The 14,271-nt window shown below is 39.4% G+C and overlaps 1 protein-coding gene across 5 annotated transcripts in view; it reads right to left on the bottom strand.

The window, feature by feature from the left end:
- Nucleotides 1-5,986: 5,986 nt before the first annotated feature.
- CC2D2A (coiled-coil and C2 domain containing 2A) overlaps nt 5,987-14,271 on the bottom strand; it is a 131,325-nt gene continuing 123,040 nt past the window's right edge. For all 5 annotated transcript variants that reach the window (XM_070791823.1, XM_070791824.1, XM_070791826.1 and 2 more), the window contains 4 exons: nt 13,564-13,686; nt 8,863-8,921; nt 7,868-8,042; nt 5,987-6,316 (listed from right to left, as the gene is read on the bottom strand). In XM_070791823.1, coding sequence (XP_070647924.1) covers nt 6,128-6,316; nt 7,868-8,042; nt 8,863-8,921; nt 13,564-13,686 — 546 coding nt within the window. In that variant the 3' untranslated portion in view covers nt 5,987-6,127. The remainder of the gene's footprint in view (nt 6,317-7,867; nt 8,043-8,862; nt 8,922-13,563; nt 13,687-14,271) is intronic.

Here is a 14,271-nt window from a genome sequence, read left to right as displayed (position 1 = left end):
GAAGACTCTTGAGAGTTCCTTGGACTGCAAGGAGATCCAACCAGTCCATCCTAAAGGAGATCAGTCCTGGGTGTTCTTTGGAAGGATTGATGCTATAGCTGAAACTGCAGTACTTTGGCCACCTCATGTGAAGAGTTGACTCATTGGAAAAGACCCTGATGCTGGGAGGGATTGGGGGCAGGAGGAGAAGGAGACGACAGAGGATGAGATGGCTGGATGGCATTACCGACTCGATGGACATGAGTTTGGGTGAACTCTGGGAGTTAGTGATACACAGGGAGGCCTGGTGTGCTGCAGTTTATGGGGTTGCAAAGAGTTGGACACGACTAAGTGACTGAACTGAACTGAATGGTTTAAAATTTTTTCTAAGTTTATTTTTTATTAAAATATAGTTGATGTACAGTGTTGTTTCAGTGTACTGCATGATAACTTGACACCTATTTATTATATAACAGGGTTTTTACCTCTTATTCCCCTTTCCCTAATACCCCCCACTCCCTTCCCATAGCCACTGGTTTGTTTTCTATATTTATGGGAGACTGCTTTTGTTTTGTTTTTTAGATTGCACATATAAGTGAAATCATGTCATATTTTTTTCCCTCTGTTATGACATATTTTACTTAATATCCTCTAGATCCATCTATGTTGTTTCAAGTAGCAAGATTTTTTTATGGCTAAGGAGTATTCCATACACACACCCACACGCACATGTGCATGTACACATTAAATCTTCTTTATCCATAGATCTTTCCATTGATTCAGGTTGTTTTGATACCATGGCTATTATAAATAATGTAGCAGTGAACACTGAGTGCATTTTAACTTTTCAAATTAGTGTTTTTGTTTTCTTTGGGTAAATACTCAGAAGTGAAATGGCTCCTTTTTTTTTTTTTTGAGCTTCCATACTCTTTTCCATAGGGGCTGCATTAATGTACAGTGCCACCAACAGTGCATGAGGGTTCTCTTCCCTCCTCGTTTTCACAGCACTTGTTACATATTGTCTTTTTGTTAGTAGCTGTTCTGGCTGGTTTGAAGTGGTACCTGATTGTGGTTTCGATCTGAGCATTTTCCTAGTCACGATGTTGAGCATATTTTCATGGATCTGTTGGCTGGCTGTATGTCTTTGAAAAAATATTTATTCAGGTCCATTGACCATTTTTATTTAAATTTTTTTTTTTTTTTGACGACCATTTTTCAGGTTTTTATTGAATTTTATACAATACAGTTTTAAGCAATATAATATTGCTTAGGTTTTATGTTTTGGTTTTTTTTGGCCACAAGGTTTGTGAGATCTTACCTCCCTGACTAGGGATCAAACCGGCACTCTGTGCATTGGAAAGCAAAACCTTAACCACTGGACTGCCAGGGAAGTCATCTACTGACCATTTTTTAATCTGGTTTGTTTTTTTGATGTGGAGTTGTATGAGTTCTTTGTATGTTTTGGATATTAACACTTTGTCAAGTATATCATTTTGCAAATGTCTTCTCCCATTCAGTAGGCAGCCTTTTTGTTTTGTTGAGAGTTTTTTTTCCTCCTCTATATAAAAGCTCATTAGTTTGATGCAGCCCCATTTGCTTGTTTTTGCTTTTATTGTCATTGCCTGAGGAGACATATCGCAGCTATTGGTAAGACCAATATCAAAGAGCATACTGCCTATCTTTTCTGGTGAGAGTTTTATGGTTTTGGGTCTCAGGTTTAAGTCTTTAATCCATTTTGAGTTTATTTTGTATTTGTTGTGAGAAACTAGTCCAATTTTATTATTTTTATAATATAGCTGTCCAGTTTTTGAAATACTGTTTATTAAAGAGGCCGTCCTTTCTCCATTTGTATTCTTGCCACCTTTGTCATAGATTAATTAACCATTTTAGTGTGAGTTTACTTCTAGACTCTACTCTGTTCCATTGATCTGTGTGTCTGTTTTTTATTAGGAAGCATGATTCGTCCAACTTTTTTGTTCTTTCTCAAGATTGTTTTGGTTGTTCAAGGTCTTTTGTGTTTACATTCAATTTTAGAATTATTTGTTCTAGTTTTGTGGCAGTTCTTTTGGTATTTTGATAGAGCTGGTGTTGAATCTGTAGATTGCCTTGAGTAGTATGGCCAGTTTAACAATATTAATTCCTCCAGTTCACAAGTGCAGCGTATCTTTTCATTTGTATTGTCTTTAGTTTCTTTCATCAGTGTCTCATAGCTTGTACTTTACCTCTTTGGCTAGGTTTATGTGTAGGTTTTGTATTCTTCTTGATGCAGTTGTAAATGGGATTGTTTTATTAATTTCTCTGATAGTTTGTTATTACCATATAGAAATGCAACAGATTTCTGTCCAGTTGGCCCTCCCTCTGTGGTTTCTGCACCTGCGGATACAACCAAACACGGTTGGAGAATATTTCACAATCTGTGGTTGATTGGATCCGTGGATGTAGAACCTGCAAATGCATGTGACCAACTGTAAAGAACTTGAACATCTGAAAATTTTGGTGTCCAAAAGAGGGTCTTGGAACCATCTCCTGTGGATACTAAGGAGCAACAAATACTAATTTTGAATCCTGCAACTGTGTGGTATTAATTAGTTTGAATAGTATTTTAGTGATGCCATAAGGGCTTTCTATATATAGTATCATGTCATCTACAGGCAGTGACACTTTCAACCTTTCCTTTCCAATTTGGATGCTTTTTCCTTTCCTTTCCAATTTGGATGCTTTTTTTTTTTTTTTTTTTGGTCTTAATGCTGTGACCAGGAGTTCCAATAGTATGTTGAATAAAAGTGGCAAGAGTGGGCATCCTTGTCTTTTTTTTTTTTTTCATTTTTAAATTATGGAAGTATGATAACATTATTTTGCCAACAAAGGTCCATCTAGTTAAGGCTATGGTTTTTCCAGTAGTCATGTATGGATGTGAGAGTTGGACTCTAAAGAAAGCTGAGCGCGCAAGAATTGATGCTTTTGAACTGGGGTGTTGGAGAAGACCCTTGAGAGTCCCTTGGATTGCAAGGAGGTCCACCCAGTCCATCCTAAAGGAGATCAGTCCTGGGGATTCATTGGAAGGACTGATGTTGAAGCTGAAACTCCAGTACTTTGGCCACCTGATGTGAAGAGCTGACTCATTTGAAAAGACCCTGATGCTGGGAAAGATTGAGGACAGGAGGAGAAGGGGACGACAGAGGATGAGATGGTTGGATGGCATCACCGACTCAATGGACATGAGTTTGGGTGGACTCAGGGAATTGGTGATGGACAGGGAGGGCTGGCGTGCTGCAGTTCATGAGGTCGCAAAGAGTCAGACGTGACTGAGTGACCGAACTGAACTGAGCTGGAAAATATTGGACAAAATTGCATATAGGTCTGCTGTAACAATTATTTTTAAAGTAGATCTAAGATTTTTAGTTGGATTTTCAGTATCAAACTCCCTAAAATGAACAGAATGATTAGATACAAAAGTAGAAGGATATGGTAGACCTGAAAAGCACTATGAACCAATACAATATAATTAAGATTTAAACAGTTTTCACACAACAGCAGGATACAAATTCTATTCAAGTTCCCATAGACTATAAAGCAGGAGACCCTGGAACATATCTAGGGATGAAAACAAGGAGCAAAAATTTCGTGGTCTAAAGATATTGAAATCATAAGGAGTCTTCTCACTTTAGAAATCAGTATCAAAAGATATTTGAAAATAACCCACATATTTTCAAGTGCAATGTGACATTTGCCAAGAGAGATATTTGGCTTAGCTGTTGAAAGCTTCAAGGTTTTAACCTTTAAAAGATGGAAAAAACAGGGTGATTGCAGAGAAGAAAGCATAGAAGAAAGATTTCATAGAAGAAAGCAAAGTCAGTAGTGCTGCTGTTGAGAAATCCTGTTTTACATGTTTCTATTTTGTGTACCACTTTCCATGTCAGTACATATATTTAGTTTTTTTTTAATATTACCTGACTTTTGATTAGTTGATTTGGGCTGTTAAAAGAGAATGCCATAATCTGGGTGGCTTAAATAACATGTATTCCTGACATTTCTAGAGGCTGTGAAGTCCAGAGTCAAGATTTTGGCAGATCTGGTGTCTCATGGGGTCTCTTTCTGGTTTGTTGATAGACATCTCATTGTATCCATGCATGGTGTAGAAGTGAAGTAAATTCTCCTGTCTGTTGTTAGAGCACTAAATTCAAACTTGAGGGGTCTATCCTGAGTGCTCTATAACCTAATTACCCTCCCTGGATACCTCTTTTTCTGAAATTGAAGTAAAGTTGATTTATAGTATTGTTAATTTCAGATGAATAGTGTATTTTAGGTTTTTACAAGATAATATAGTTCTTTGTGCTGTACAGTGGGTCTTTGTTCTTCATCTGTTTTATATGTAGTAGGGTGTATCTGCTAATCTTGTATTCCTAATTTATCCCTCTCTCCCTTCCCATTTCGTAACCATAAGTTTGGTTTCTGTGTCTGTGAGTCTGTTTCTGCTTTGTAAATAAGTTCATTTGTTTTATTTTTTAGATTCTACATATAAGTGGTATATTTGTCTTTGTTTGACTTACTTAATATGATAATCTCAAGGTTCATCCATGTTGCCACAAAGGGCAACATTTCATCCTTTTTTAATGACTGAGTAATATTCCACTGTCTGTGTGTACCACATCTTTTTTATCCATTCATATGTTGATGGACATTTAGGTTGTTGCCATGTCAGGGCTATTGTGAATAGTGCTTCTGTGAACATAAGTGGGCATGTATCTTTTCAAATTAGAGTTTTCATCTCTTTTGGGGATTGCTGGATCATATGATAACTTTACTTTTATTTTTTTTTTTAGAGAACCTCTATAGTAGCTTCACCAATTTGTATCTCACAGTGTAGGAGGGTTCCATATTCTCCACACCCTCTCCAGCATTAACTTACAGGCTTTTGGATGATGGCCATTCTGACCTGTGTGAGGTGGTCCCTCACTGTATTTTCGATTCACATTTCTCTTACAACTAGAGATATTGAGCATCTCATCATGTGCCTGTTTGTCATCTGTATGTCTTCTTTGAAGAAATGTCTTATTTAGGTCTTCTGCCCACTTTTTGATTAGATTGGTTTTTTGATACTGAGCTGTATGAGCTGTTGTGTAGATTTTAGAAATTAAGCCCTTGTTGTTTATGCCGTTTGCAGATGTTTTCTTGCAGTCCATAGGTTGTCTTTTTGGTTTTTTTAATGGTTTCCTTTGTTGTGCAAAATCTTGTAAGTTTGATTAGGTCCCATTTGTTTATTTTTTATTTCTTTTGTGTTGGGTGACTGATCTAAGAAAAAATTGCTATGATTTAAATCAGAAAACCTTGTTTTCTTCTAGGAGTTTTATGGTGTCATGTCTTAGATTGAGTCTTTAAACCATTTTGAGTTTATTTTTGTTCACAGTGTGAGTATGTGTGCAAAATTCATTGACTTCCGTGATGCTAACCAGCTTTCCCAGCACCACTTGCTGAAGTGACTGTCTTTCTCCATTGTATATCCTTGCCTTCTTTGCTGAGGATCAGTTGTCCAAAGGTGTGTGGGTTTATTTCTGGGCTCTGTTCTGTTCTGTTGATCTATATGTGTGTTTTTGTGCCAGTACCATGCTGTTTTGATTACTGTGCTTTTACAGTGTTGTCTGAAGTCTGGGAGGACTGCTTGCTACTCCTGCTTTGATTTTGTCCTCAGGATTACTTTGGCAATCCTGGGTCTTTTGAGGTTGCGTAGAAATTTTAGGATTATTTGTTTCAGTTCTATGAAAAATGTCAAGGGTAATTTGATAGTGAGCACCTTAAATCTACAGATTGCTTTGAGCAGTATAGCTATTTTAACAATATTAATTCTTTCTATCTAAGTGCACAGGATATCTTACTGGCAAAGAAGAAGATCATTCCCAGTAGAAGGTGAGCCAAGTGTGAAAGCGTAGAACTATAAAGGTCATAGGAACTCTGAGTTGTCAAAGTTGAATTTAGGGTCAGAGTGGCAGAGACAAGGCAGACTACTAAATTTGCACATTTTGAAAATCATGATAATTTTATTTCATTATTTGCAAGTATTTTCTTTCCTCTGACAGATCAAGAGCACTTAAAAAAATATTCTCACATCTTAATTATAAATTTTACATGATATAAAACATACAGGGAAGTATTATCTATTTCGTATAAGGGAGGCAACGTAGATCCAGACAGACAAAACATTTCTGGGGTATGGGTGGACATACACAGCTAAAGCAAATTCAACATTAGGAGCGTCAATATTATGTACTCCAGTGCTGTACACAGCTTCAATCAAAGGCTTCACCTCAGAGTATGGCATGTGAAGGGGGAATCCAGAGAACTGCAGGAAAACAAAACAACCAACATTTTAATCATTATTGAATGTGAAGTTTTCACTGTATTTTCCCCCTAATTAAGTATGTGCAGTTCTAAGTAGGAAGTCTTCCTTTTGGGTCTTAAAGTCATTTATTTAGCTTTGTTTTTCCATTCAGCTATATATTAGCATTATAGAAAATGGAGAGAGGCTAAGTGTTTTAATTGCTAACATACTGACTTGATGTTTAAGATACCTGTTAATCACCCAGCCACCCTCCACTGTTCCCTTCCTTCTTCCTCATAGCCCCGAGTTTTCATAGAAAGAAACCCATGCAGTACCAGGAACCTAGGGTAGATGAACACATTCTACCTGGCCTCAGTGTTGATCTACAGGAAAGAGGGTATGTGATCTGGGGAACTTGTAAGGAGTAATGGCATACAGATGTTCTCTGCTGCTTAGAGCAAGGTGTGTCCCTTTGTGAGCCGTACCAGGAACTATTCCAGCCCACGTGTGTCCATATATGAGTGCTACCAGGAACTATTCCTGTGCTCCCATGAGGAAAACCAGTCTGTGGATGATGCCATCACATGGAGGAGGGCAGAGTGGGAAGACGTACAGACGTGGTATAGCCCCAATAGCTACTCACCCCTAAAATTTGTTAATGCTCATGCTTGTTTGAAATAAGTTTTCTGTTACTTGAAAGCATCGCAGCTGAAACCTAGCCTTAGAAGTCAAAGGGTAAGTTTTAGTCACTGAATAAAATTAAACGTCCAACTTGGGACCTTCCTGGTGGTCCTGTGGTTAAGAAGCCGCCTGCCAACGCAGAGGACATGGGTTTGTCCCTGGTCCGGGAGGATCCCACATGCTGTGGGGAACTAAGCCCGTGCACCACAACTACTCAGCTCACGCGCCTAGAGCCTGTGCTCTGCACCCAGAGAAACCACTGCGATGAGAAGTCCATGCGTCGCAGCTAGAGTGGCCCTTGCTTGCTGCAACTAGAGAAAGCTCGTGTGCAGCAACAAAGACCCCGTGCAGCCAGAAGTAAAATGAAATAGATTTAAAAAATGTCCAGCTTGGTTTCATACTGTTGACCAATGAGGCTTACTGTTTCAGTTTGCCACTGCTTTCTAGGTTTCAGTATCCAGCTATAGGGTATGAACACACAGCACTACTGACAGCAGAGAATATATATTGCCTAGTAAGGAGAATTTTTCTTAGCAACAAAAAGCAATCAGAATAAAGTCATATCCTTAAAGTCTGCTCAAGAATGGTTGGCTTTACCTTTATGCTCAGTTGAGTCTAACATGATTTAGCCAGACATTTTCATTTTATGTAATACTCTTGTGATTTTATAAAAGATATTTTTCATAGGACCCTCCTACAAAAAAATGGTGATATTTCTGTTATATAGAGACGTTTTGCTATTTAATGGTGGGTTCATTCTTGAGCTATGAACTTTTAATCACATTTTTTAGTCTCTGCTGCTTCATCTATATAGTTTGGGAAGTAATCTAGACACTTTGATTCCAAAGCCCATCGTACCAAGCAGTTTCCAATTTGAAATGGACTGCTTACCCTGTAGTCTCCTAGCTGTTTGAGCAGTTCTGCTCTGTGGTCGTCCTCCACGTCGTCTTGGTTCCTTTCTAAGAGAGGCAAGAAGTGACGCAGCATGGAGGTGCAGTATCTGTTCCACCGAGTCAGATGGCGCGGCCGCCAGTCCATGATTTTTTCTTTTAGTATTTTTTCAATCCTGTTTATGAAAAAAAAAAAAAAAGCTCCATTTTTTGGGGTTGACTTGACTTTTCCCTCATAAACAAAAGTACCAAAAATAGCATTTTGAAACTTTGAGAAGAAACAAGATTTTTTTTTTTTTCCAGCTATTAGTTGTTCTCAGAATCTCACAACTTTATTTTAAATTTGGAGTTGAGAGTAAATGGGTGTTTTTTAGTAATAATACCATAAAAGGCTCACTGTGATCTTGTACAGTTTGACATGCACCTCTTCCTGTGGCCTGAGACAGCAGAAAGGACATACAGGCTTTGGAACTGGGAAGGTCTGGCTGGGCTCAGAAGCCCCTTAAACACCTGACAAGTACAGGGACCTCTCTGAGCCTTGTGAAACTGGAAAAATAAAAGTTGTGTTTTACAGGGTTCATGATTAGGATTATGGGCCTCAAACGGGCTCTTACCAGCCATCTTATTAATGCCATGTGCTAGGTTTAGAAAGTAGCTGAAGTTCACTGAACCACTGATGGGACAAAATGGGCCTATTTAAGCCCAGGATTGTGAGATTACTGCATGGGACCCATGCATGCATGCTGTTGAACTCTAATCTGGGGGGAAGTTTCTGGAGAAACTTCACTGGTGGTGACTTCAGTGGTGGACTTCACTGCCCTGTGGCTCGCACCATGCTGATGCCAGAGCCTTGGGATTCAGAGGCCACACTGGAACTTTGTAAACACAAATTAAAGTTTAATTGCCGTTCACACTGATCCAGGCTGAGAACTGTTTCGTTTGACAGTAACACTCCTAGTGACAGACGGCATGTGGATTTATGGGTTATCATGTGACCTGTCTTGCAGTTCAGCTGCAGCCACCTTGTCTGTGCGCTGGTAAATAAGCTCTTCTGGCTATAAAAGAAAAAAAAACAGTTGAGAAATTTTTTAGGAATCAGTTTATTTTAATAGCTGTACATCCTTCTCTAATTTTTTTTAATTATGCACTCTTCATTGAGTTAGGATAATATCGCAGATGCCAGTGTACCCAAGATCTACTTTTAAGTAAAGCATCACAAATAAATTACAGTGCTGTGTAGTTCTTTCTCAGTTTTCTTACCCTTTCTCTCACAGAAGTAACCACAATCTGAATTTGTTTTTTTCAGCACTCTTTCATTCAACATGTATTGAAGACCTACTGTGTGTCAGACACTTAAACAGGTGAAGAGGATGTAGCCCATATGAACAGAATCCCCGCTCTTGCGGTGTTTACGTTATAGTCAGTGCAGACAGGCAAATTAGTGAACTGTGTTTGTGATTTAACTACAGATATACATATCCCTAAACAGTATACTGTATTGCTTTTCACTTTTCTAAACTTTAGTAATTTTATCCTGTGAACATATAATTTTCTCCTTTAACATATTTAGAGAGGATAGCAAATACGTATTTTCAGTGTGCTTAACTAAGATTCATAAATATGGATCCATTTGTGTAATTACTATAAAATACTCCACTATATATACACCATAATTTACCCCTTCTGTCCTTCCAGTCCTTAGGCTTCTGCAAACAATTCTCCTATGCAAACTTTTACGTTACCTTGTATCCGTGAAGAATTTCTCTACAGTGATTTTTCTTAAAATGTTTTTTGGAAAGATTTGATCCACAGCAAAGAATACATTTTATATTACACAGTTTGTATATATCACACTAGGGCCACAGCCTTGTCTAACTCAGTGAAACTAAGCCATGCCCGTGGGGCCACCCAAGACGGGCGGGTCATGGTGGAGAGGTCTGACAGAATGTGGTCCACTGGAGAAGGGAATGGGAAACCACTTCAGTATTCTTGCCTTGAGAACCCCATGTTCAGTATGGAAAGGCAAAATGATAGGATACTGAAAGAGGAACTCCCCAGGTCAGTAGGTGCCCAATATGCTACTGGAGATCAGTGGAGAAATAACTCCAGAAAGAATGAAGGGATGGAGCCAAAGCAAAAACAATACCCAGCTGTGGATGTGACTGGTGATAGAAGCAAGGTCCGATGCTGTAAAGAGCAATATTGCATATGAACCTGGAATGTCAGGTCCATGAATCAAGGCAAATTGAAAGTGGCAACAAGAGATAGCAAGAGTGAATGTCAACATTCTAGGAATCAGCGAACTGAAATGGACTGGAATGGGTGAATTTAACTCAGATGACCATTATATCTACTACTGCGGGCAGGAATCCCTCAGAAGAAATGGAGTAGCCATCATGGTCAACAAAAGAGTCCTAAATGCAGTACTTGGATGCAATCTCAAAAACGACAGAATGATCTCTGTTCGTTTCCAAGGCAAACCATTAAGTGTCACAGTAATCCAAGTCTATGCCCCAACCAGTAACGCTGAAGAAGCTGAAGTTGAATGGTTCTATGAAGACCTACAAGACCTTTTAGAACTAACACCCCAAAAAGATGTCCTTTTCATTATAGGGGACTGGAATGCAAAAGTAGGAAGTCAAGAAACACCTGGAGTAACAGGCAAATTTACCTTGGAATACGGAATGAAGCAGGGCAAAGACTAATAGAGTTCTGCCAAGAAAATGCACTGGTCATAGCAACACCCTCTTCCAACAACACAAGAGAAGACTCTACACATGGACATCACCAGATGGTCAACACTGAAATCAGATTGATTACATTCTTTGCAGCCAAAGATGGAGAAGCTTTATACAGTCAACAAAAACAAGACCAGGAGCTGACTGTGGCTCAGATCATGAACTCCTTCTTGCCAAATTCAGACTTAAATTGAAGAAAGTAGGGAAAACCACTAGACCATTCAGGTATGACCTAAATCAAATCCCTTATGATTATACAGTGGAAGTGAGAAATTTAAAGGCCTAGATCTGATAGATAGAGTGCCTGATGAGCTATGGAATGAGGTTCATGACATTGTACAGGAGATGGGGATCAGGATCATCCCCATGGAAAAGAAATGCTAAAAAGCAAAATGGCTGTCTGGGGAGGCCTTACAAATAGCTGTGAAAAGAAGAGAAGTGAAAAGCAAAGGAGAAAAGGAAAGATATAAACATCTGAACGCAGAGTTCCAAAGAATAGCAAGAAGAGATAAGAAAGCCTTCTTCAGCGATCAATGCAAAGAAATAGAGGAAAACAACAGAATGGGGAAGACTAGAGATCTCTTCAAGAATATTAGAGATAGCAAGGGAACATTTCATGCTAAGATGGGCTCGATAAAGGACAGAAATGGTATGGACCTAACAGAAGCAGAAGATATTAAGAAGAGATGGCAAGAATACACAGAAGAACTGTACAAAAAAGCTCTTCACGACCCAGATAATCAGGTTGGTGTCATCACTGACCTAGAGCCAGACATCCTGGAATGTGAAGTCCAGTCGGCCTTAGAAAACATCACTATGAACAAAGCTAGTGGAGGTGATAGAATTCCATTTGAGCTATTCCAAATCCTGAAAGATGATGCTGTGAAAGTGCTGCACTCAATATGCTAGCAAATTTGGAAAACTCAGCAGTGGCCACAGGACTGGAAAAGGTCAGTTTTCATTCCAATCCCAAAGAAAGGCAATGTCAAAGAATGCTCAAACTACCACACAATTGCACTCATCTCACACGCTAGTAAAGTAATGCTCAAAATTCTCCAAGCCAGGCCTCAGCAATATGTGAACCGTGAACTTCCTGATGTTCAAGCTGGTTTTAGAAAAGGCAGTGGAACCAGAGATCAAATTGCCAACATCCGCTGGATCATGGAAAAAGCAAGAGAGTTCCAGAAAAACATCTATTTCTGCTTTATTGACTATGCCAAACCCTTTGACTGTGTGGATCACAATAAACTGTGGAAAATTCTGAAAGAGATGGGAATACCAGACCACCTGATCTGCCCCTTGAGAAATCTGTATGCAGGTCAGGAAGCAACAATTAGAACTGGACATGGAACAACAGACTGGTTCCAAATAGGAAAAGGAGTACGTCAAGGTTGTATATTGTCACCCTGTTTATTTAACTTATATGCAGAGTACATCATGAGAAATGCTAGACTGGAAGAAACAGAAGCTGGAATCCAGATTGCCAGGAGAAATATCAATCACCTCAGACATGCAGATGACACCACCCTTATGGCAGAAAGTGAAGAGGAACTCAAAAGCCTCTTGATGAAAGTGAAAGTGGAGAGTGAAAAAGTTGGCTTAAAGCTCAACATTCAGAAAACTAAGATCATGGCATCCGGTCCCATCACTTCATGGCAAATAGATGGGGAAACAGTGGAAACAGTATCACACTTTATTTTTGGGGGCTCCAAAATCACTGCAGATGGTGACTGCAGCCATGAAATTAAAAGACACTTACTCCTTGGAAGGAAAGTTATGACCAACCTAGATAGCATATTCAAAAGCAGAGACATTACTTTGCCAGCAAAGGTTCGTCTAGCCAAGGCTATGGGTTTTCCTGTGGTCATGTATGGATGTGAGAGTTGGACTGTGAAGAAGGCTGAGCGCCGAAGAATTGATGCTTTTGAACTGTGGTGTTGGAGAAGACTCTTGAGAGTCCCTTGGACTGCAAGGAGATCCAACCAGTCCATTCTGAAGGAGATCAGCCCTGGGTGTTCTTTGGAAGCAATGATGCTAAAGCTGAAACTCTAGTACTTTGGCCACCTCATGCGAAGAGTTGACTCATTGGAAAAGACTCTGATGCTGGGAGGGATTGGGGGCAGGAGGAGAAGGGGACGACAGAGGATGAGATGGCTGGATGGCATCACTGACTCGATGGACGTGAGTCTGAGTGAACTCCGGGAGTTGGTGATGGACAGGGAGGCCTGGCGTGCTGGGATTCATGGGGTCGCAAAGAGTCGGACACGACTGAGCGACTGAACTGAACTGAACTGATAGCTATCAAATTTAAAGTTTTCATAATACATCTCAGGCTTGCTATTTATAATCTAATAATGTCCAGGACCCTCTAAATTAATGAGTCCATCCTGGATCATGCCCTGAACTTTGATTTCATGTTTCAACATGAAACATGTGATGAAGTTAATTTATTGAATTGAGACCAGCATCTGAAAAATTAAATGAAATATATTTTGTCACAGGACTCTATCAAATTTATTCTTTTATGTATGTATAGTGGTTCATCATATGATGGTCTGTTTCTTATTGGGAATTAGCCTTAACTAAGTTTGAAAATGAAGAATTATCCTAGACTAAATACCTAGGAGTGGAATTAAGGATCAAAAAATATCTGGCTACCCAGTATAACGATGTCAAATTCCTCCCTTTCTTTGTCTGCATTTGAAAGTAAAAGTATTAGTTGTTCAGTCGTGTCTGACTCTTTTGCAACCCCATGGACTGTAGCCCACCAGGCTCCTCTGTCTGTGGGAATCCCCAGGCAAGAACACTGGAGTAGATTGCGATTTCCTTCTCCAGGGGATCTTCCCAAACCAGGGATTGAACCCGCATCTCCTCCATTGCCGGCAGGTTGTTTACTATCTGAACCACCAGGGAAGACCTGTCTGTCTACATTTAATTGTTAATAAAAATATATACATACCTGAACACTGGAAAGGCCAGGATATGGAAGACTTCTTGAAAAGAAAGATTTCCATAGCTTGGGCTTGGTGACATCAAAATTTATCCGTAGTGGGGAATCATATTGTTGAATATTAAACCAAATCTAAAAAAGACAAGACTACATTAGTGTATATGGTGGCAGATGTATGTGTATACACGTGTGAGTGTTTCAAGAGAGGCAGCAGAGAGACAGCAAGACGACACACTGCTTGCCCATTTTTTGTCATGTTTTGATTCTTAACACCGACAAGCATTTTACAATCAGTGGCATCACGTAGTTGCCATGGGCCATTTCTTTACATTTTTGTATACCTGCAGTCGAGGTGGACCTTACTATTGAATGTAGATTGCTGAAATAAGGTAGTTCCTGGTGATTAGAAACTTACCTCCTCTATAAAAGTGGGATAATAGTACTTACCTCATAAGATTAAGCGAGTTAATTTATTTACGTCTCTTTAGAACAATGCCTAGTACATACTAAGTCCTCAGGAGCTGTTAGCTATTTTATTACTACTGTTTGTATTTATTGTTGTTTGTCTCACTAGACTGAGATGTTTCCCTGAGGACTTCTGTCCCGTGCTGTATTCACCACTGCGTCATTAGTGTCTGGCACAGCTCCTGGTTGGCATGTGATAGGCATGACTACATACCTGTAACTGTGCGCCTGAGTGGTGAATTTGTCCCATTC

This window comes from Bos indicus, chromosome 6, assembly GCF_029378745.1.
Source record: "Bos indicus isolate NIAB-ARS_2022 breed Sahiwal x Tharparkar chromosome 6, NIAB-ARS_B.indTharparkar_mat_pri_1.0, whole genome shotgun sequence".
NCBI classification, from domain to species: Eukaryota; Metazoa; Chordata; class Mammalia; order Artiodactyla; family Bovidae; genus Bos; species Bos indicus.
The sequence above is the reverse complement of the archived record's forward strand: the minus strand, read 5'-3'. Positions and strand labels throughout refer to the sequence as shown.